Source organism: Micropterus salmoides, unplaced genomic scaffold (assembly GCF_014851395.1).
Source record: "Micropterus salmoides isolate LMB-PRFRI ecotype aquatic unplaced genomic scaffold, ASM1485139v1 Ms_hic_scaffold_1454, whole genome shotgun sequence".
Lineage (NCBI taxonomy): Eukaryota > Metazoa > Chordata > Actinopteri > Centrarchiformes > Centrarchidae > Micropterus > Micropterus salmoides.
In genome coordinates this window covers 24,254-48,784 of record NW_024040546.1, presented here as the reverse complement: position 1 = coordinate 48,784, position 24,531 = coordinate 24,254, and the positions used below count along the sequence as shown (strand labels likewise).

Here is a 24,531-nt window from a genome sequence, read left to right as displayed (position 1 = left end):
TTCACACAAGGAAAGCCCAGGGGCCGGATGGTGTCTCCAGCTACACTGAGGCACTGTTCCACCCAGCTCTCACCAGTAGCTGTGTTTCCATCAACATTTATGCGCATTTTGAAGTATTCGCATTAGAAAAGATAACGTTAGTGACTAAATATTATAATGACATTGTTGCCACACAACATTTAGACCGCAGTAAGTAACCTTAGCGTAGTTGTCCTGTGCCATTATGCTGCACTATTGTATATCATGTGGGTGACGTAAGTTACAGCAGCTGAGACGGTGGAGGAGCTGTGTTCTTGAGTATCGGTAAATCAATAAAATAGTGGCTGTTCCAAGCAACAATGAAAACAGGTGTGTGCTTTATTTCTAAGTGAGGTTCGAGCCCTTTGACAATGCGGCATGAATTACTATATCCCAGAACACATTTCTGGAAATGGGGGTTCTACTTTGAACAAAAGTACAGCTGATCATGTCAGCTGATTGCTGTGTTTTGTGGTGTTCCAACCACAGAGCGCCCTCTGGTGGGGAAACTATGCAACAACACTTATATCAGCTGCTCTAAACACAGTACCAGTTTACCTGCAATTAGCTTGGGCAGGCTGTAGTGTGCACAAGAACAAAATGGGGACCCACATGTAAAAGATTATTCCATTGTGCCACTAGTGGTTACAAGCTGCACGGGGCAAAGCAAGCATTGCCTCATCTTTCCACTACTGCCCTCCTTGGTTATTGAACCATCACCTGAATTTACATCAAGCCATGTTGCTGAGTAAACTGATTTATTTGGCTAGTGACTTCCAAATAAGTTCTTGAAAAATGTAGAAACTGTTTTCTCAGTCATCATTTTCCTCCTCTTCTTCCTCCGTGTCCTCCATCTCCTCCTGGGCAGCTTGCTGCTCCTCTAAAGCTTCTTTCACTGCCTGTTCCTCCTCCAGTGATGGGTCCAGGGCCTCAGTGATTTCTGGTCCACTAGGATATTCTTTCTGTGGTAGCGGGAGGACAGGTGGGCTGTACCCTTCCCCTGTGTACTTCAGACCCCATCCAATATATATGTTTTCAAACTTCCTAAATTAAGAAACAGCACATGGTTGTTTGTAATTTGGAACACTGGCTTCAGGAATCAAACACAGGAAGTCAGAATATTCTGATCTTTTCACTTACTTTCCACAGGCGTATGCATATGCCCCTGGCCAGAGGTTGGAACGCAGCACAGCTACTGCATGCTGAGAGGTGAGAGCGGAGGACATCTTGGAGGTCCAGGGAGGGGTGTTGAAGATTTCTGAGAGACAAATATCAAAGGAAATAACATTGTTCAGATGAGACTGTTGTGTCCCTGGTCAAGAATGGTTCTAGGCAGTTTCCACATTATTTCCACCACCAATATTGGCCATCTCTTACACACCTGAAAATGTATCATATTATTGCTATTAAAAAACAAACAAACATGTGTCTTTGTCTTTAAGATGACTTTTGATGTGGCTGAGAATTGGTTGTGATCGGATAGCCACAATGACGTCCACTCCACATAAAGACTAGGCATGTGATTGGCAAAGGACAAAAAAATCTAGAGACCCCCCCATCAAATGCAGTGGGAATCAAATGTCAAGTGTCTAATCCACTGTTCCATCACCACCTCTGTAATAAACAATTCTCTTTACCAAACTTCAGCTAAATGTGCAACATAAAATAATTGATTCTATAAATAAACTACTAACTTCGTCACAACCATTGACGGGGAAACGAATTTATGACATGCCAAAATCTTTAACATAAGGACACCCTGTCACGGTTTTGTGGTGAAGGCAGGGTTGAGCAGGTTGGAGGACCCAAAGGCTAGCAGGTGCCGTTCAGTGATTTATTTATTAAGGGCAACAAAAAACGAGCACACTTACAGACCGAGTGGCTGAAAGACTAAGTCCAAAACAAAGGTTGTCCAACAGAAAACCAAAACAAGCAGGGAAACACGACGAGTGAGGCTGACAACAGGAGAACACACTGCTACGCTGGGTGACAAAAACTGACCCGACAAAGACAAGACAGAAACACCAGGTATATACACACACACACACACACACACACACACACACACAGACTAATGAGCAGGGCGGGAGCAACACAGGATAGGAGCATGAGGCTAACGAGGCAGGCAGAGACAGCAGGGAAAACCGAGAGAGAGACACAGAGAAAGTGACAACTGGGGGAACAGACGGAACACAGGTTACTGAACACATAACAGACCAGAGGAAGAAAAAAAACAAACAAAGACACAGACAGTAACAGACCAACCAGCACAAGCACACAGTAACTGGACACAAGGAATAACTGAAACTCAAAACACAGACTATATAACAGATACTGGACACCAGGCACTAGACAGGACCCAAAACTCATACTATAAGACTTATAATTAACTAAACTTGAAAGTGCAAAACAAGGTATGGCTGACAGGCAGAGTGTGACTGTTCTTTGCATCTTAGACTGTGACACAATAATGGCAGTAGCTACTTACAGCTATGGAAAAAAAAACACCTCTCCCTTGTTCTCCAGTCTTCATTTAGCTTTTTAGGTAGGTAGCTAGGTAGGTTTATTGTCACAATATAACAAGTTATAGAGTTAAATTGAGTTTTGTAACTCCCTTCTGCTACATAGTAGACAAAATACATTAATGAATTATAAAATGGTAAACAGAAATAAACTATCATCAGTGGAGCAGTGCTGAGGATGAATTAGAGTTTAAAAGTCTGATAGCTTGGGGGGGGAAAGCTGCTCTGCAGTCTGGTGGTATGGCAGCAGAAACTTCTCTCTTCCCAGTAGGCAGCAGGGTGAACAGGCTGTGGCTGGGTTGGTACTGTCCTTTAGTATCCTTTGGGCTCTGCGTAGGCACCTCACCGATATCACTGATGCTCAGGAGATGGGTACCAATGATCTTCTGAGCAGTTTTAATCACCCGCTGCAGAGCCCTCCGGTCCTGGGCCTGTTAAGATTTGTGTGTGGTGAAGCAGGTTGTAGGACCCAATCACGGGACGCGGGACGCACGACTGGCAGGTATAGTTCAACAGTTTATTTAACAAAAGGCGAGTACACTTACAAGTAGTGGCTGAATTCAAAGTAAAGTCCACAAGGGCAAAGGAAAACAAAGTCCAAAAACAGGGTTCAGGCAGAAATCCAAAAACAGACTGAGCTTCTCCTCACAACGAAAATACTGCAACACAAGGTATAATGACTTAACAAAGACAAGACAGAAACACCAGGTATATATACACGGACTAATGAGCAGGGCAGGATCACGCAGGTGATACTATTGGGATTAACGAGACAGTGAGAGAGCGGGGAAAAACAGAGAGAACACTTGACAGGCAGACATGGGACAAAATGAATAACCAACAAAGACAGAAACACACATGTTACAAAGTACCAGAACCTAGTCGAACCCGGGTGGGCAGAGGGAGGACAGGAGGAGGGCCAGAAAAAAACAAAAAAACAAACACATAGTCCAGGGAACAAGGCAAGAAAGGTGCTCGGCCAAACATGCAGGACAGGGCAGGGCAGAGGGACAGAACAGTTCGGGAGGTCGACCGAGCAGGCCAGGGGGACAAAACAGTTCAGGAGATCGTCCCTGTCACAGCAGAGGCGAGATCTCTCTGGAGGTTAGGCAGGGGGCCGGCGTAGGGAGCGGAACCTCTCCGGGGGTCCTGCTGACGAGAATACTGTAAACTTTGTCAAAACCACTGCAACTCTCTAAAGCTGATGATACACAGAGCAACTTTTAGAGCAATCGTGCAGGGCAACATTGCCGTCAGTGGTAATTAGTAAAGATTACTACCGTAATCCCCTCCCCCCACCACTCCCGCACCGCCGCTATCCATTCAAAACATAGCCGGACTTGCCACTAGCAAGATTGCCCAGCAACATTGCTCAAAAAGTTGCCCCGTGTATCATCAGCTTAAGCCTCTGTTTTCTGTCCTGAGAACTCTCTCTCCCCTGGCTGTGAGTGTCTCTCCAGATATTTTGTCAACAGGATATTGAACCTCTCCTCCTGTTTCTGTATCTTGTGTGCACGTTGTCCTTGTTTCTTTTCTTTAAAGAAACAAACAGACAGACCCAGGTCCATATAGGCGAACTAGGCAATTGCCTAGAGCGGCACTTTTGTAAGGGATATTCAAAATGAAATCATTGCAATGCTAGTATCCCAGATTCAGCAGGAAATTCTCACGATGCTGAGGTCAGCTAAATACTCTCTATCATTTTAGATTGTACTCCCGATGTAAGCAGAAAAGAACAGATGACCGTGATTGTACGTTTTATTATAACACAGGGAGGAAGTGTGGAGATCAGAGAACATTTCTTAGAATTCATAGAGATAACTGATTGTACAGGAGCCGGCATGACTGAGGTCCTTATTAAGAAACTTAGGGAGCTGGATATTGATATTATGGACATGAGAGGTCAAGGCTATGACAATGGATCAAACATGAGAGGTAAGCATAGTGGTGTGCAAAAAAGAGTGGTAGACATAAACCCAAGGGCATTTTATGTGCCTTGCAGCGCCCACTCTCTAAACTTGTAGTTAATGATGCAGCCTCATGTTGTCTGCAGGCAGTCGACGTCTTTTCAACTATCCAGGAGGTTTATAACTTTTTCTCTGCTTCCACCTCTCGCTGGGATGTGTTAAAACAGCACATAGGTGAGCGTGGCCTCATAGTCAAGCCTTTAAGTGACACAAGATGGGAACGTCGGGTCAAACCCATTTGACACCAGTTGGGGGATGTATATGATGTGCTGCTGTCAGTGGCAGAAGATGAAAGTCTAACTGGCACATGTGGAGCAAAACTAGATGTGAAGCCAGAGGCATTGCAGCCAAGATCAAAACCTACCCGTTCATGTGCTCATATAACGTAATAATGTATCATAACATGGTAAGACATTTTATGTGAGATAAATGTGCCCAGCAAAATACTACAGACAACGAGTCTTGATGTACCTCGTGCAGTGGCACAACTGAACTTGACAAAAAGATTCCTGGTGGACTACCGCGCAGACAGCAGTTTTGAGAGAGTGCTGTCCAATGCAAGAGTATTGGCAGAGGATTTGGAAACAGAGGCCCGCTTTCCTCCATAAAGTACAGTGCGACCACGAAAGAGGAAAAAAAATTTCACTATGAAGGAGAGGATGAGGCAGTGATGGATCCACAACAGGATTACAAAGTGCTTTTCTTCAACAGAATACTGGACTGCTCTCATGCTATTGAAGAGCGTTTTTCTGAACTCCAGGAGCACGGGAACATATTTGGGCTGTTGTATGACATTGTATCCATCAAGGAGAAAAACGTGACTGACGTTTTCCAAGAATGTACAGCGCTGGAAAAAGCCCTGACACACGGCGACTCCAGAGATGTTAATGGACAAGAGCTTTTTGCAGAGTTGACTGCTTTGAGTAGACGTCTACCAGCTGGAACTAAACCCCTAGACGCACTCAAGTTCATATGTGATAATGGGATGGAAACAGTTTTTTCCAATGCTTACTTATTACGAGTGCTTCTCGTAATGCTACAATATTGTAATATTGAGTGCTTCCTGTTACAGTGGCTTCAGGAGAACGCAGTTTCTCAAAGTTGAAACTAATAAAAAACTACCTTCGCAGTACAATGAAACAAGACAGACTTAATGGACTGGCACAGAGAATCGAAATAGAGGATGCAGTTAAGACCTTTGCTGCGATGAAGGCCCACCGTGTGCGCTTCTGAAAGGTAAGTTATGCTTTATTTGCTCTTTAGTCATTGTTTAAGATGCTGAACCTGCTGATGATATAATGTGCTTGCGGACATTTCATTTGTCTGTGTTTTACGCACATAAGAAAGTGGTGTAAAGAGATTTGCAACGGTAGTTTGAGGAGCTGAAATGTGATTATTTGGAAAAGTGCTGTCATGACTGCTTAAATAAAAATGCCAGGAGGCATTGCCTCCTGCATAAACTTTAATATTGTTGACACTTTGGTTACACTCACGTTGCACACTATTTGCGTTATATGTAGGCCTATGGCATATTGGTCTTTGTGGGTTGTTGTTGGTATACGTTGCAAATAGAGGGTCCTGGTTACCAGGGTAATGCACAGAGGAAGTGATGTCGGCGTTGGTGATGTTGCAGGGTGTTGCGAATGGAGGAAATTTTTTGATGGACGTTCCCTTAACGAACGCTCCCTGAACAGGGAGCACAGTTACTGTGTGGGACAGAACACAGCTAAAGACTGACCTGCATCTTGGGAGAGAGGAGTGAGCAGAGGGGGTCCAACTTCCGGCTCAGGCTCATCAGGCTCCTCTTCTTTATCCTCAGCCTCTCCTTCCTCATTAGAGTCTTCTCCTGGTTTCACAGCCAGGTTCACCCAAGTACAGCGACCCTAAAACAGTCAATTTACACATCACATAACACACATATACATCAGCTGAGGAAATGGTCAATGCACAGGCTTTGATCATACGTACCTGCTGTAGGATGTGCTGAACATGATGCACCCAGGTGGATTCAGACATCTCAGCAACTGGAATGCCCTCAAAGTCAGGATTCACTTCGTAGCTGTCCCGCGGTGCCTCATCTTCCTCATCACCTTCCTCTTCTCCAGCCTGGAAGAAGCCCTGGGGGCTGACTTGTGTGCCAGCAGAGATCCGAGCAATCTGTGCCCTCAGATAGTTAGCTTCATTCCCAGGGAAAGGCGGGTAGCTCACAACTGGGGCGTCAAGCCTCCCAGTGAAGAATTTACGGATCTGGCGCGCAACAGTGATCTGTGCAGGAGTGACTGAAGGAAGCTTTACCCAAGGAAGACCAGGCTCTTTGCACACATAGTAAACATACTTGTTTGCACCTGTTCCTATGGGTTCCTTTGGCACTACTGGTAGGGGTTGATAGGTCAACTGAGGAAGTGGATCCATCTGAAAACAAAGCCACCATACCAGAAAAACTGTTCATAAACAGTTCATTTCAATTCTTGATCATAAAAAGATTAAAGGGAGCAGTTGTTGATGGAATTAATGAAGTGGAATTTAATTTTATAGTCTTTTAAGTTTATCAAGAGATAAACACGTAAACAAGAAGAAAACATGGAGGAATTGTTGAGTTTGCATTAAAAGATAATGAATAAATCAGAATCAGAAATAAATCAAGAAATGGGAAGGCTTCTTCCTAAAATATGACCAAATACTTTTAAAACAGGATATTGATTATTTTTTACTTCCTCACCTCATTCTCCTGAGTGTCTGCCTCTCTCTCCTCTTCCTCAGCTGCTTCCTCAGTGCTTTGCTCTTCCTCTTCCTCCCCCTCTCTGTATTCAGCTTCGGCAACAACATAGCTGCTCTCTGTACCCAGAACCTTGCCCCACAGTCGGCAGCGCAGCAGCGCCTGCGACTCAACAAGCTGCTTGAGTGCGAGGAAGACCCTCTGCATCTCCTCCCTGCCCAGACCTACTCCAGCCTGCTCCAGGTAGAAGCCAATCTCACTCACGTTGGGAAGAGGTGTTTCTACCTAAAAAGATTTTCCGGTGAAAAGGCATGTAGGCAAAATCATAATGGTTAAAAGGTTTTTATAAGATCTCTGTGAGAAGTGATGGCTGTGGGTAACACTACATGAGTGAAACAGCAAGGACCCTGGACAAAAGACTGAATGAACATTGAAAACAGACATCACCTATTTGTGAACTATAGACCAAAACTGCTTAAAGCATGACTGGGAAGAGGTCAAAGGTCATTGAACAGGAGTCAGTGGATGAACAGAAATATATCCCCCTATATAGAACCACCTGCTATTATGTGACCAAAGTTCCAAACTTACTGTAGGTCATGTGATAACCATAAACTGTATTAAAGAAGTGGATGTAGTCATTGTTATGTCACCCGTGAGTTTCTGGACTACCGTTTGAAGCCTTGAGTTTGACCATTAGGGCGCTGCCATGTTGATTTTTGGCAACCTGCGGCACCGGATGTGACCATATTTGGAAGAGACTGTGGAACCAACGGCTCTGTGTGGAGCTATCTAGCTTGCTTGCATCAGGTGCATCTGTAATTCACATGAACTGTCATTTTAACCAGTCTGCTAATTTTGTCTAGCGAACAACAGGCTTACTCACCGGAGAAAATGAAAAGCAAACTCCTAATAAGATTTTTCAACGGCACTAAATTTACACAGTGGGTACGAGTGACTCTAGTCTGATTGGCCTGATTAGTTTCGCGCTGAAGTATACTCTGCTTTATGGTCAATTATCCCTAAATGGGACCACAATTTACTAAATGAACATCATGCTGTATTAAAGAAGACATGTAACTAGCGACTGAGACCATAACTCATTAGGAAAGTGTTTACTGAGGGAATAAATCAGGTGAGAAGGGTCATTTTGCCATTATTTCTAATGGAGCCGGACTTCTTTTTGCAACCAGTGGAGTCACCCCCTGCTGGCTGTTCGATAGAATGCAGGTTTAAGGGACTTCCGAGTTGGCTTTGCGTCTCCGGAAGCTTCCCACTTGGTGATAACACCAGCTAGCTCCGAGACCCTGAGAAAGCTCAAAAAAGCTAGTTAGGGGGCTTTTTTGTTACATATACTGATGCCAAGGTCAAGAATAAACTTTTATGCTCAAAGAATTTTCTGAAGGGTGTATATAAAAGTCTTGGGGAATATTTTTCAATACTAGTGCGAGTAAGGTATTACAATTTTCCATTTTTTCTTTTAACAAAACAGGTCAAACATCTTTAATGTCAAATGTTGTCTAAACACAAGCAGCCACGGACAGATTACCAAACGGGTCTACGGGCCCACGCCCACGGAGTCAGGCCCCAGAGTCTGAGGGTCTTTATGAAGTGATTGTTAACATTTCTTGTTAAATCATCTTATCTGATTTAACAACAAGTAAACCCCTACAAATCACCAAGACAAATGTGCAGTGTAGGTGTATGTAGCTAATACCAGTTCTTCCTCCTGTTCAGTCTCTTCTTGCCGAGAAAACAGCAGGCGTTGCCGCTCAGCCAGCAACTCAGCAGCTGTAGCCTGTGGTAGGACTCGCAGGGTGCTCTGCTTGTCTTCAAATAAACCCTGCTTCACGTCATGGCTCATGTCCTCAATCACATCCACCACATTCTGTGGACGCTCATCCATCACTTTTATCAGCAACTGAGTGAGGTGGTCATATCTAGAACATTATAGAACAGATTCAGGAAAGGAGTGTTTGATCATCTCTTGGTCCCCACAGAAATGTTACATGGGTCACACATGGGTCAATGATGTATAAGGATTTTCAACAGGCCAATTTTAAAATACAAAAAATTAAAACATTTATTTGCGTTCAAACATTAAGGATGCAGTGTACACATAAATGAATGTAATTTTTCAAATTAAATGATTTTAGTTTTTTTCAGCTACATAAACGGTTTGTGGCCTTACAAAATGTCATGTGGTGCAACCATAATTTATTCTAAAATGAATTAATTTCCTTAACATGCTTAACAGTTTTTACAAGTTCTCAGTAATATAAAGGTTTTAGATACAATGTATTTGCTTTTCTTTTGGGTTTTTGTAAATAATGATGTGTAGTGGGACAACCGTGTGGATTTGTGCATTTTATATTAAATAAATTTGGAGCTACTCCAAAATCCTCTTTTCCTCTCCCAGAGAGGAGCAGGTGGGTTAAAGATCAACTTCAACAGACTGCTGAAGAGACCCCAACGGAAGGGGGGTGAAAAGGTTGCTTTTTCTAAGTGAGCAGCCTGATCATAAAACTGGCACCTTTTTGATTCCGAAGCTGATAACGCGGTGCCTGACTGTTAAACTGACAAAAGGGACACTAACCAGCGATTAGCATTTCCCTGAACAGCCTATCAAAACTGCCCCCCCCCACACCGTGGCAACTGACCTTGCTCTGTGTTTCATTACCCCATCAAAGGGATACCCCCTTTCACACCCACTTGTGACATAATCCAGGACAGCTGAACTTTAAATAAACAAAGACTGCAGTCTCCAAAGACCCAATGCATTAACTGCTATCTGTTGTTGATATTAGTGCTGAAAAGAATCTAAATAAGTTACTTTTGCAGTGTTTTTATTTTCAACAAGATTAAGGACACTCCGTCATCTTATGTGTAACCAATGCTTGTTCACAATACTTTCTCACACAATTCCTTTAGAAATGACGATAAAGAAATGTCATACTATACTCTATTAATTATCCAGCTTGAATTTAAGGCTGAATTCCCCATTTCCTAAGGAAAGATTGTTTTGGGTTAATCTAAGCTTTCCTCATGTAACCTGAGCTCCCCCAAGTGGACGAAATAAGTATTACATACCATCGTCGGAAATGCCGTTAATGTATAAATGTCACCCACTTATCCTGACCGATAATGTTACAATTGTTTCCTGTTACCAAATGCTTAACTTAGATCGGTACAATTGTTTGACCACTGAGGTTTGATTGTGGAAAATATTTGATTATAATACGCGCAAATAGATTTTCTTTTAGACATTAAAGTTTATAAAGGCAGTCCCTTGGGAAACCGGAAACGCTCCCTCGGGAACGTCTCGGGTTACGTATGTAACCCTGGTTCCCCGAGAAGGGGAACGAGACACTGCGTCGGTTACAACACTATGGGAACGCCTCTAGGCGAAGCAGGTCTGAACGTGAATGAAATCACTCCAATCCTATTGGCTTGTTGCTAGAACGGTAAGGTGTGACGGAATAACCGGAGGAGTATAAAGCACACCTGTACACACTCATCATTAGCTTAAACTATGAAGCAGGCGCTTCAGGCGGGGAGAGAGGTGCGGCGGGCCGACGCAGTGTCTCGTTCCCCTTCTCGGGGAACCAGGGTTACATACGTAACCCGAGACGTTCCCCTTCGAGGGAACTCGAACTGCGTCGGTTACGACACTATGGGAACGAGATACCCACTAAACTGTGCCGAAAACCCCGCCTGCCCCTGTGTGCAATAAAGTGGCACGACTAAGAGGAGAGCGCACGAGTGCCAGGTGCCGAAGGAAGGTCAAGACTGTAAAACCGAATGAATGTGTGCGGAGTGGCCCAGCCAGCCGCTAAACAAACATCCTGCAAAGAGGCCCTGGAAAGGAGGGCTCGAGAGGCCGCCATGCCTCTGGTAGAATGAGCCCTCACAGCCACAGGTGAAGGCAAACCGCGCACCTGATAGGCCAGGGAAATAGTCTGAACAATCCAGTTGCTAATAGTATGTTTGGATGCAGGGAGCCCGGCCCTGGGAGACCCAAAACACACTAGCAGCTGGTCAGCCTTCCTCCAACGGGAGGACCTCAGAGTGTAAATACTCAGTGCTCTGACAGGGCAGAGCAGATGAAGTCTCCCATCCTCCGCCGTCACATGAGGTGGAGGATGAAATGCCTGCAGCACTGTGGACCCTGCCGCACAAGAAGGCACTTTAGGGATGTATCCTGAATGAGGGTGCAGGATAGCCCTAATATTCCCCGGGGCAAACTCCAGGCTTTGCGGGGAAACCGAAAGTGCTTGGAGATCCCCCACCCTCCTCAGAGAGGTGATAGCAAGGAGAAAGGCCATCTTGAGGGTCAAGTGCTTAGCCTCAGCTGACTCCAGGGGTTTGAAGGGGGCCTCAGCCAACGCCCCAAGAACCACTGCCAGATCCCAAGTGGGAACCTTGGACCGAGTCGCAGGTCTCATCCTCCGGGCACCACGGAGGAAACGTACAACCAAGGGAAGTTTCCCCAAGGACCCCTCCCTCAGAGGGGTGTGGAAAATAGCTGCCACGTACACCTTGAGGTTACTATCGCTCAGGGCGATGTATCTCCCAGGGACGCAGAATCAGGGAGCAGACCTGCTGCATCCTGACTGCAGACCCTCGGAGCAGGCAGTACGGCGTGGACTCGATGGTGGCAGGTGCGTCCTGAACGTGTAAACGGCAGGATAACATCACCTGTTGCGACGGCGGAGGGGACCTCGGTCGGCCTCCGGGGGGCTGAGGGTGAGAGCGCCGTCTCGCTGCCCCAGCTCCTCGGGGGGGCCCCCGAGAAGCGACACTCTGCTTCCTCTCCTCTCCGTAGGAGCTCGTAGAGGGAAGGGACCTACGCCTGGCAGCCTCAGCTGCCTTGGGTCCAGACCGGCGAGGGAGGTACTGGCAGAACGCTTCGCCCTGCGTCTAACGCTCCGTGGTTCTGCGAAGCTCCGCCAGATCTTCCTCAGAGGGACCCCCCCTCTGAACCATCTCCTGTAGCAGGTCGGCTTGGTAGGCTTGAAGCACCGCCATGGTGTGCAAGCTCGCACCTGCCTGGCCCGCTGCCATGTACGCCTTCCCCACGAGCGTGGATGTGGTGCGACATGGTTTGGATGGTAACGCCGGCTTCTCCAGGGAGGACGCAAGTCGAGGGGAGAGATAGCTCGCAAGCGCATCCTCCACCCGAGGCATCCTCCCATAACCACGGTCCCTAACCCCCATCACATTACTGTAGTTCAATGATCGGGGTGTGGAAAGCCATGTAGAGAAGGGTCTGCCCCATGATTACTCAGTTCATCATGTAAATCAGGAAAGAATGGCAGAGACCGGCGTGGAGGTGGCTTGTGGTGCTTAAGAAACCTTTCATCAAGCTTACCACTAGCCTGTGGTGTCTGCTCCTCCTGTGGCCAGTTGATGTTGAGCTTAGCCACGGCTCTAGTCACCACCTCCAGCAGCACGTCATAGTCGGGCGCCGCCAGATGACGCCGCCCCGACACCCGGAAGTCATCGTCCACTACGCTGAGCACGTCCGCCTCCTCGGAGTCGGATTGCTGCAGCATCTCCGGACCCAAACCGCGAGCGGGAGAAGCCGAGAACGGGCTCCCGAACGAGGAAAGGAAGCGTCGGAGCCAGCGGATGAAGGTCGGGAAAAAGCCTCAGCCGTCCCGAAATCCTCCGACAGATCACGCTGTGAACCCCATGAGTGAAGCCGCCGGGCCGCCTCAGCGGCCGCAGAGCCCGCACCACGGGGAGAACACATCCGGCCATCCTCGGAAAAGAGAGCCATGCTGTACCTCAGTACCCACACGGAAAGGGCTTCGCAACGGGCGCAGGCAGCCGCCTTGAGAGCTGCCCGGGCGTTATATTTCATAGGAATCAGATATTTTATTTTTAATTTAATACAGTTATTGTTATTATTGGTTGCACCACATGATGAGTGGTCGCTCCAAATGACATGAACACTGCATATCATTAAAATATATATATTTAAAGAGATCAATGAACAAAAACTCCTAAACAAAAAATATATTTAAACCAGATATCATTATTAAAATTTTAAAGAATTTTCATGAACACAAACATTTCATAAACAGTTTTTTGATTAAAAATCTCATTACATTACATTTATTTTAGTGCAGTACACATTTACGGCTTTGTTTTGAACAAACATATACATTATATTCAATCTAATTTCATTAACTGCAGGCATGTGGTGTTAACTGCAAGTATGTTTTTTCTCATTTATTGGGTGTGTCAGAGGTGTTACCCAATCAGCAGCCACATTTAAAAGACAGTGAAGTCCAGTGGCTGGCGTATGCAAAAAGATGTTCAAGGCACCACCATTTCCGTTGAAATAAATGCTTTGCTACATTTTGTTAGGACTAAAGTTGGCTTCAAACTGAAAATAACTCTAAATTGATTTCATAGGGGAATCGAACGCAATAGAGGTGGTTAAAAACGGAAAAATGGGTCGTAAAGCAGCATAATAAATCAAGTGAGGACGGGCTACTACGCCAACACGTTCACAAATAAAAAATGCATTTCCTCCTAAGAAATGGAAACACGCACAAGAGCAACATGTTATAGTTGCTCTTGTGACCAGGCGTGTGCTCGTACGCGTGCTCGCTTGAAGTCATGAGTGAGCATAATCCGAAACAACCAGTTTCATACTGAAAAACCACAATAAACGCAGGAACACCAGCATGCAGGCTGTGGCTTTTCACTCAGACATGTTCAGGCTCTGTTACTTCAACGTTCCCGTCTCAGAGGCAGATCAGCACCGGCTCCGTAACGTTACTTCATTCAGCGCAGCGTGACAGAGAGGCATGTTCGTTACAACGGTGCGGTAAAGCGAGTGCAATACCGCCCCCGCTGCTCCGAATCTCCGGCCAATCTCCTGCTCCAATCTCCCCTCACTCGTGAACAAGACCCCAAGGTACTTGAACTCCTTCAATGGGGTAAGGACTCATTTCCTACCTGGAGTTGGCACTCCACTGGTTTCCTGCTGAGAACCATGGCCACAGATTTGGAGGTGCTAATCCTCATCCCAACCGCTTCACACTCCGCTGTGAACCGATCCAGTGAGAGCTGAAGGTCACGGACCGCTGATGCCATCAGGACCACATCATCCGCAAAAAGCAGTGACGAGATCCCAAGCCCCTCCTCGCCACAACTACACCTTGATATCCTGTCCATGAATATCACAGAATTGGTGACAAAGCACAGCCCTGGCGAAGGCCAACCCTCACCTGGAAAGAGTCTGACTTACAGCCGAGTAGTCGGACACAGCTCTCGCTTTGGATGTACAGGGACTGGATAGCCCTGAGAAGGCCCCCCTCACCCCATACTTGATGGGGTGCCAACCGAAAGTCCTTCTCCAAGTCTTCTCCGAACTTCTCCCACACCCGCTGCCTCGCATCTGCCACAGCAGAGGCTGCAGCCCTTCGGGCCTGTCAGTACCTTACAACCGCCTCCGGAGTCCTTTGAGGCAACAAATCCCAGAAGGCCTCCTTCTTCAGTCAGACAGCTTCCCTGACCACCGGTGTCCACCACGGTGTTTGAGGGTTACCGCCCCTTGAGGCAGCTAAGACCTTGAGACCACAGCCTCCTGCTGCGGCTTCAGCAATAGAGGCTTTGAACATTGCCCACGCATGTTCAATGTCCCCAACCTCCACAGGGATGCCAGCAAAGCTCCGCCGGAGGTTTGAGTTGAAGATCTAACGGACAGGGAACGGACAGACGTTCCCAGTTCATCCGCACTACCCGTTTGGGCTTACCGGGTCTGTCCAGAGTCATCCCCCAGGATCAGTTGACAGCTCTGCCCCTCTCTTCACCCAAGTGTCCGAAACATGCGGCCTCAAATCAGATGAAACGATTACAAAATTTGGTGTTCGTTATAGAAAATCCATGACTAGCACAGAAGTCCAACAACAAACACCCACTCGGGTTCAGATCAGGGAGGCCGTTCCTCCCGATCACGCCTTTCCAGGTATCTCCATCATTGCCCATATGCACGTTGAAGTCCCCTATCAAGGAGTACAGTTCCAAAACCAAGACTGTGCGTGGAGGTCAGCCCCACCAGATCTAACTGGTAACCCTCCATCTCCCGCACAAGTTCCGGCTCCTTCCCCCACAGAGAGGTGACGTTCCACGTCCCCAGAGCCAGCCTCTGCCGCCCAAGTCTGGTCCGTCGACGCCCCTGACCTTCACTGCCACATGTGGCAGCGCACCCGACCCCTGCAGATCTTCCAATGGATGGTGGGTCCAAAGGATGGAGAGGGGGGTGCCACGTTGTTTTTTCGGGCTGTGCCTCTGGGCCTGGCTCCAGACGGGCGCCCCAGGCTTCCTCCAGGCAGGGTCTTTCCTCCTCTTCCTCGTTGTTTCATCAGGCGTCTTAATGAACCATTCTCAGTCTGGCCCCTCACCTGGAACCACTTTGCCTCCCGAGACCCTACCAGGAGCACTAGGCTCCAGACAACACAGCCTCCAGGCTCACCGGGGCACGCAAACCTCTCGACCGTGATGGTTCCCGGAAATTCCAAATCATACTACAATAAAAGTACTTTATATGTAAAAGTCATAAATTGAATATAAAAGGACAAAAACTAAATTGGCAATCATGGAAACCACTTTGCAACGGTCGCACCACATGATATTTTCTAATTTAGTCAAAATGTACAGGCAGAGAATAGGCCATCTAAACAAAACTAGCTAGCTTCCTACAAAAGGACGCCATGGAATTTATAATCAAAACAAATACTGGTGGAAATAACTTTATATTAATTGTTTTTCTGAGGTCATACCACATGATATCCAAAAGTGGCAACTACATACCAGCTGTTAAAATTTTTCCAGATTTGAGAGAGAGATAGACATACTTGCTGTATGTTGGATTTCAACATAAAAGTCCCAAAGTGGTATATTTCATAAAATGGACATCATCGGACAAAGTTTACTTGTGTATTATTATGGAAATATAAATACAGATGCTTTGCGAAAACACTTTGGAAATCATGCAAAATAGGGCAAAACACAATTTTGAATAGATTTAAAGTAATTTCAAAGAAGTTTTCAAAACAGCAGTCATGGCTGGACAGTCGCATCACATGACATTTTGACACTTCAATTATCAGAAAAATTACAAAAAGCTAATGTTTTTTTTTAAGTTAAAAGTGAGTACATATATGGGAGAGGTCCTGTATGGTGTGCTTTTATGCTTTCAACCCTTTTTTTGAGGAAAGAAAATCCAGTTGGACACAAATGTAGGTGTCACATATAGCACTGTGCAGAACACAGAGATTTTCCAAAGGAAATGGTAGCATGGTTTTGTTCTGTTCTGTTTTTATTAGAGATCCAAGCAGAGAAGCTGCTGGAGCCCTATTGTTTTTGTTGTCATTATTCTTCTACTTTCTATCTTTTTTCTTCTTTTTCTCCGCTAAAAGTGTTTGGGCAGCAAATCTGCTGGACGAAAACTTATCAAAATTGCCAGGTTGTGACAGTTTGGCTTTTCAGTATTAGTTTGTTCTTTTACAGGGGTGCCAGTCAGGTCTCTCTCCTGACATTTAAGATGTTTAGGTTTACTGCCCAAATGTCACAAAGGACGCATGCATAGAATGTACACACTTGCAACAGTGTGATAAAAAAAACAGCTCTCAAAAGTATTTTTGTATTTTCTCAAACCACAAAAGAAAGCAAATCTCAATATAACACACTGCAATCAACTTAAAATACACATCAGCCGCAGTTCAGTCCAGTTTAACTAAAGTAGCAACATAAAAATATCATCATAATTTCAATCCATACAAAGTATCAACATAAATTCAGTCCATCACAAAGTATCAACATAAATTCAGTCCATCACAAAGTATCAACATAAATTCAGTCCATCACAAAGTTGCCAAGGAAAAACAAAGACAATTGGCCAGCGCAAGTAAGGGGTTTTGTCGGACTTACGACCAGGACAACTGGACAGTGGTGATGATTATACTCAGCGGTGGTATAGAAGTGGAGTTTGTGGCCGGTACGGTGAAAGAACGTGATTCTAGATAAGGTGGGTTGCAAAATCCACCCACTAGTCAGGCAACAAAAAAAAATAAAGGCACGGCATGCACACAAAACTCTGCACAAATCTGGTGAATGGCAGGCGAGAGAAAACAGTCAACAATAAGCGTCAGTTTAGCTGGTATAAGTTGAATGAATATAGACTGCAGCTCTGCAGCTTCTCAAGACTGATCAAAAGTTATCGAAAGCATTTTGATTCGTTAGTCCGGTTTTTCCCCCATAAATTTTACGCTAAATCAATTACCATCTACTGTATATCTCCACAACTCTTTCTTCAAACGCTGACGCAAAATTGACACAGACATTCTCTAGATGGCCAATATCAAGTGTTTCAAAGGGTTTTCACGTTGGTTTAGTTTAAACTGACAAAAATATGAGTCAGGCACATGTGATGTCACTGCTTCAACTTGTGAGAAGGTTGAAACAGCCTTGCACCAGTAGTTCAGACAGTAAGTCACCTCCTCTAGAGATCTGAAGTCCCAGGGTTCAAATCTCCAGGTGACCATGTCAGACTTGCCAACCATGAGGTGTTAAGATCATAGTGAGTCAAAGATCTCTATTTTAGTGGGATGTGTTTGTGCAGCTTAAACTTTAATACTTATAAACACAAAAGTTTGCAGGGGGGTTGAACATTTCACGCAGTAGTCAGGTACATATACTGACACGGTCAAGGTGATGCTGAAGTTTGCGTTTCTGCAATCATATCCAAGTCGAAATTCTTTCATCACTTTAATCTCTTGGGTGATTTGCATCTGTTCTTTTCTGAAAATGTCAAATGTTGCATTTTTCACAACTTGCTTGGATCCCAATCATTGCTGCTTGCGGTTACATTTATTGTACTATTTTGTATTATGACTGCATATTGATACCAGTCACACAGGACATGTTCTGATTAACTGCTATGGCCCAACTTTAATGAAATTATTTAGGAGTAATAAAAAGTCTGTGCTGTTCTGCTTAGTAAGACTGTCCATACCATTGACTGTAAAAATGGTCCATACTGATCTTATTGTCCAAAATCATTTTAATACAAACTAAAAACCCATAAACCATACAAATTTTGCACAGTGTAACTGAAACGTTTTGCCATACTGATGAAAATCATCATTTTGTGTATATCTCAGCAGCAGGTTTCCAGGCGATTGTTTTATTGGCGCAAAGAACATGACCACAGACAGATGAAGAGACATACAATATATAGAATTAGACAATGGGAAAGGTTTACAAGCAACATGTACCATAATGTTTACATTCTGTCAGAAGAGACATGAGAAAACGAGACAAAACATTTACATTTACATTTACTCATTTGGCAGACGCTTTTATCCAAAGCGACTTACATTTGAGGAACAACATACAAGCATCAACAGAGCATCAACTACAGATCTACAACTGACAATACATACTAGTAAGAGCAGCAATAAATACTAATAAGAGCTCACAGTACATATCACATCAATGGGGTAGATACCTAGGGAAGGAAGTAAGAGTTAGCAAAAAGTGCAATCAAAACAAAAAGTGCAATCAATACAAGATCATTGTAAGGGATAGAAGAAGAGCACAGGAAGTGCATGTTAGAGGTTAGAAGTTAGAGGTGTTATAAGAGGAAGTGTTCTCGGAAGAGATGAGTTTTCAAGAGCTTCTTGAAGTTAAAGAGGGACGTCCCTGCTCTGATGGCGTGTGGTAGCTCGTTCCACCATCGTGGTGTCACAGATGAGAATAGCCGGGACTGGGATTGCTTTGTGTGAAGGGATGGCAGAGCCAGGCAGCGTTCGTTGGAGGAGCGTAGCGGCCGAGAAGGAACGTAAGTTTGTATTATGGAGTTTAGGTAGATGGGTGCAGACCCAGTAGTCACTCTGTATGCAAGCATTAGTGACTTGAATTTGATTCTGGAGGCCACGGGGAGCCAGTGGGTAATGGAGTGACATGAGTCCTTTTGGGCTGATCAAAAACCAGACACGCTGCTGCGTTCTGAACCATTTGTAAGGGTTTCACCGCGCAAGCTGGGAGACCTGCTAGGAGGGCATTGCAATAGTCGATGCGAGAGATAACCATGGCCTGTACCAGAAGCTGGGTGGCGTACTGAGTGAGGTAGGGCCTGATTTTCCTTATGTTGTATAGAGAAAAGCGGCATGACAGAGAGACAGCAGCAACATGGTCTGAAAAGGACAGCTGGTCATCAATCATGACACCCAAGTTTCTCACCACCTTGGTTGGAGTGATGGTTGCGGAATCAATTTGTAGTTTGAAGTTATGGTAGATAGATTGCTTGGCTGGAATGACCAAGAGTTCAGTCTTAGAGAGGTTTAGTTGAAGGTGGCAAGCCTTCATCCATGCAGATATGTAAGATAGACAGTCCGTGATCCGCGCCGAGACAGTGGGATCGCCTGGTGGGAAGGATAGGTAGAGTTGCGTGTCGTCTGCGTAGCAATGGTAAGAGAAGCCGTGCGAGCGAATGATCAGTGAGGTTGTGTAAATTGAGAAGAGAAGGGGCCCAAGCACTGAGCCTTGGGGTACCCCTGTGGAGAGGCAGTGGGAGGAGGATAATTGTCCTTGCCACAAAACATTGTAGGAACGCCCCAAGAGGTAGGATTCGAACCACGGAGTGCTTTACTCGAGATGTCCATTGCTGAGAGAGCGGATAGCAGGATTCTGTGGTTGACTGTGTCAAAGGCAGCTGATAGGTCAAGCAGGATAAGAACTGAGGATTGGGCTGCAGCTTTAGCTGACCTTAGGGCTTCTGTTACAGACAGAAGAGTCATTTCAATGACCTCTGAAAGGAGTACCCACCTGAAAACAAAAGTAGGCTACATTAGGACCTGGCTGACGTACTGCTGACGTATTGCGGTAAGCGTGTCGACTCATTTCCGTTTCCGGTGCTTGTGTGTTGGCACCGTGTTGTGCTGCTCTCGCTAAATAACAGTTACATTTGTTAGATTACAGCAGCCAACTGTCTGCTATACACTTCTTCTTACAGTAATTTTGCCTAAGCACTCACAGTTCTTTCCATCTTTTAGTGACTGCTGTTCAATCTCTCAGTTGTTCAAAAGTTTTGGTAGCTGACGCTACAGTACTTTAGCTTAGCCGTTAGCGACTTTAGCTTAGCAGCTAGCGATGGCTTCTCCTTCTCTCTCTCTCTCCTACTTTCTCCTGCTCGGTGTGTCAGATGTTCAGTTACTCCTCTGCCTCCTTTACCGGTAATGGTATGTGTAATAAGTGTAGTTTATTTGTAGACATGGAGGTGAGGCTCAGTGATGTAGAAGCCCGGCTCCGCACCTTGGTAGATCAGTCTTTAGCTACTGTAGCTAGCCAGTCCCCGGTAGTCGGTGCGGAACGGCCTGAGTTAGCCTCTGGTAGCCGTCCCCTGGTATCTCCTGTGCAGCCAGGAAGGGGTGGCTGGGTGACTGTCCGAAGGAAGAATAGTCGTAAGCATTCAAAGTCCACGGGGGACCATCAACCTGTTCACGTTTCTAACAGATTTTCCCCACTCAGCGACACACCCGCTGAGAAACCAACTCTGATCATTGGCAGCTCCATTTTGAGAAACGTGAAGTTAGCGAAGCCAGCGGCCATAGTTAAGTGCATCCCTGGGGCCAGAGCGGGCGACATTGAGTCTTATTTGAAACTGCTGGCTAAGGATAAACGTAAATACAGTAAGATTGTTATTCACGTCAGCGGTAATGACTCCCGGTTACGCCAATCGGAGGTCACTAAGATTAATGTTGAGTCGGTGTGTACATATGCAAAAACAATGTCGGACACGGTAGTTTTCTATGGACCCCTGCCAAATCTGACCAGTGATGACATGTATAGCCGCATGTCGTCATTCCGCCGCTGGTTGTCGAGGTGGTGTCCAGCAAACGATGTGGACTTTGTAGATCATTGGCAGACTTTCTGGGGAAGACCTGGTCTGATCCGGAGAGACAGCATCCATCCCACTTGGGAAGGAGCAGCTCGCATTTCTAGAAATCTGGCCAAGTTTATTAGTGGACCAAATCCATAACAACCCAGAGTTGAGACCAGGAGGCAGAGTCGCAGTCTAACACACTTCTCTGCTCCTCCATTTCAGGAGTTACTTAGTGGAAATCCTATAGTGATGGTGTCTGCCCCCAGACCATCGAAATTATTTAAAAAGGTAAACAGAAGAGGAGCTGTGCATAAAAACCTCATAAAAATTAAAACCACAAGAGCAATAGTGCAAACTAATAGGAGAGTTAAATGTGGACTCTTAAACATAAAATCTCTCTCTTCTAAAGGTGTACTAGTAAATGAACTAATATCAGATTATGATATTGATTTATTTTGTCTTACTGAAACCTGGCTGGGTGATGGAGAATATGTTAGCCTAAATGAATCCACCCCTCCCAGTCATATTAATACTCACATTCCTCGAGGCACAGGCCGAGGAGAAAAATGAGTTCTCCGGGGATAAAAAATAAAAAATAAATATGAGCAAAAACAACAGGTTCCTTGCACTTCGTGCTAGGACACCGTTGGTGCCCTTGCACTTTAGTGCTCGGGCCCTAATAATATGCAAGAGTTTAGTTGTTATTGATGCTAGTGATTAGGGCACCCGTGTGTCTGAGCATGAGTGTTTATTTATACCTGCTGAAGAAACTCCAGAAGAGAGGAAGACTGACAAACTAAAAAATAAATTATAAACAAATAAAAGGGGAACATATGAAAAAAAACTGAAGTTGGCACCTCTGAGGGGTAACGGGTCTGGGAGGATACAAAATCAAAAAGTCATCGTCGTTGATCAGTGGAGATGGTAGAAGACTGTTGGATAGGTTGATTTGACCCTTCAGACAGCAGGAAACTGGTATCACTGATATACTGTTGACTTATTGCTTCATGTGGTATCAGTATTTTTCAATTTGTGATAAACCTCTAACATGGAATACACAATTGTGTATTGTCAGTTCTGCTGTTGTCATTTTCTTGTGTACTGTAGATGGGTTGTGAGATGATAAAATCTGATATTTAGGCTGATGGTCTTTGGGGTTTTTTTTTTTTTTTTTTACAGTAAAATGTGTTAATGATGGGGTCCTAAATATTAGAATATTATTGCTGCTGAACTTCCAGCAGATAGGGTCTTCCTCAGTTTTTTTAAGTAGCCTAATGGGGTGAAGTTAAGAAGAAATAGCTCTGACAACTTTTATATTAATTAAATATTTGAGGAGGCTTAGATTTTAAGATAATTCTCTCAGTCTAAAATGTGCACCTGGTGGTCCTCAAATGAGTGTCCTCTGTCCTTCAGATGTAAGTAGACTGCAGAGTCTTGACCTGAGGAGTTGGCCCTTCTGTGTTGAGCCATGCGTTTGTGTAGTGGTTGTTTAGTCTCCCCAATATACAGGTCTGTGCATTCCTCACTGCATTGGACCGCATACACTAGATTGCTTTTCTTGTGTTTGGGTGTGCGGTCTTTGGGGTGTACCAGCATCTGTCTTAGTGTGTTCTTGGGTTTAAAAAACACAGGGATTAAACAGGAGGGATTAAACGGCATCTTGGTGAATTCACATTGCTGCTGTTAACACAGCATCATAATGTTTAAATAATAGTTGCTTTTTAGTGTGAGGCATTTATTTAAATAACAGCTTTTAGTTTTGGGTTTTGAATTTCTGTCTGACACTGTGGGCCTCCCCTCAGAAGAAGCTTAGAAACAGACGCCCCTCCTTCAGCTTGGCTGGTCAATTTTGCTCAAGTCCTGGATGCCCAAGTGATCATAATAATGTTATATGATCACATAGACAGAAGAAATAAAGAGAAGACAGCCTAATTTTGCTGTTTGACATCACAGACTACAATATTCTTCTCTGGGAATGTGGGGGAAATGTGAAATTTCTTTAACCACATGACACACATTTAGGCTATTCTAAATCCCCTTTTGGTAATTAATGTAATTACTAATGCGCTATGTTTTTCACGTAGCCTCCCATTAAACAGTTTGAGCCCCCCTGCATGGGGAGGCCCGCCTCCAACTTCTGCTCAAACATTCATCCATAAAGATCACTGAGTTAGCTGAGCTAGCCTTCACCAAGAGAGAAGGCTAGCTAAGCTAACATGAGCAGCCGGAGCTATCAACACACCTGTCCCTCACGAGGTACTTACAGGTTCAGGTTGCTTCTCGTGCTGCTTTTCAACATGAAGGCCTTGAACGAAGCAGCAGACAGCGGTCTCTGCTCACTTCCGTCTTGGTTTCCATCTGGAGTGTCCATCCTTCCTCACCTGCGTTTATTCAATTTGTTTCTGAACTTTTAGCTGAGAAACACTGTCTGCTAACTGTAGCTACAAGACTGAAAAAAGCATTCACGAAGTCTTTCACAGCAGCGCGGTAAACAGCGGAGGCGTCCTGCCGTTTCTATGGTTACTCTAACACAATGGTTGCTAGGGTCCAGCCCCTCGTGGAAAACTAAATACAGCTAACTGAACATTATTAATATTGTTAAAAGGCTTTATTTGACCACATTAAAACTTAATATTTACTAGCCTCACGTAAATAACAAACATGAAAGAGGTTGTAATCATGAAACCAGCACCGAGTGTTGGCACATGTTAGTTAGACATTTAGTTTGATGTGAATTACTTGTGGATCATTCAAAAATTTAAAAATCCCAAACACACTTTGAGCATTCTAACAAATAACAGCAACAGCCTCAATTCAATGCACCAAACCCTTTTTACATAGTCTATGACCATACCAGGTAAAGTTTTAAAAGGTTTCTAACTGTGCTAAGCATTGGCCTTTTCTAATGACATTATTTCCTTCACTGGTGTACATCCGTCACAGCCCAGAGCGCATTTTACATAAGACGAGAATACTGGTGATTGTGTATACCACACAGGAGTCAAAGAAGACTAAACAAAAGTTTGAAGTTCCTTCTTAGACTGAGAACACAAACTGTGGTGGGCTTGGATTCAGACAGCAACCACAGACTTCAAGGCTTTCATGAAGGGGAAAAAAGTCATAACATTCACAGAAAGACCTGTCCATCATCATGCCACAGTTCTGCTAGTTAGTGCCACTCACTTTCACATACTGTGGTAAAATACACTGCTTTTATGCTGTTATTCTTCCAAAAGATATTTCCTCAGTTGGTGTTTTAATGCCCGCAACCCTGTATGCAGGATAAGCGGTTGACGATGGATGGATGGGTGTTTTAATGGTGTGTGCTGTAGAGCGCCGCCTCCAAAATCTTGAGCTGTGGGACTGACAGGATAAAATAGCTTACTGTAAAATCAAGATCACAGA

At 44.9% G+C, this 24,531-nt stretch overlaps 1 protein-coding gene across 1 annotated transcript; it reads right to left on the bottom strand.

Moving 5' to 3' along the window:
• Positions 1–339: 339 nt before the first annotated feature.
• Positions 340–23,631, bottom strand: LOC119903295 (radial spoke head protein 6 homolog A-like). Its single transcript, XM_038719477.1, has 7 exons — positions 23,391–23,631; positions 8,941–9,163; positions 7,227–7,508; positions 6,476–6,919; positions 6,246–6,390; positions 1,159–1,276; positions 340–1,062 (listed from the first exon to the last, which is right to left on the bottom strand). Exons 1-7 carry the CDS (start codon positions 23,495–23,497, stop codon positions 831–833), a joined length of 1,551 nt encoding a protein of 516 aa, XP_038575405.1. The 5' UTR covers positions 23,498–23,631; the 3' UTR covers positions 340–830.
• Positions 23,632–24,531: the final 900 nt, after the last annotated feature.

What these genes read in the sequence shown, in the direction of transcription:
- LOC119903295 (XM_038719477.1), bottom strand. Translation starts at nt 23,497, where the DNA reads ATGGACACTCCAGATGGAAACCAAGACGGAAGTGAGCAGAGACCGCTG. An exon ending in CAGACACTCAGGAGAATGAG is followed by an intron (nt 6,920 to 7,226) that starts GTGAGGAAGTAA and finishes CTTTGTTTTCAG; the next exon opens with ATGGATCCACTTCCTCAGTT. An exon ending in TTCAGCACATCCTACAGCAG is followed by an intron (nt 6,391 to 6,475) that starts GTACGTATGATC and finishes TGACTGTTTTAG; the next exon opens with GGTCGCTGTACTTGGGTGAA.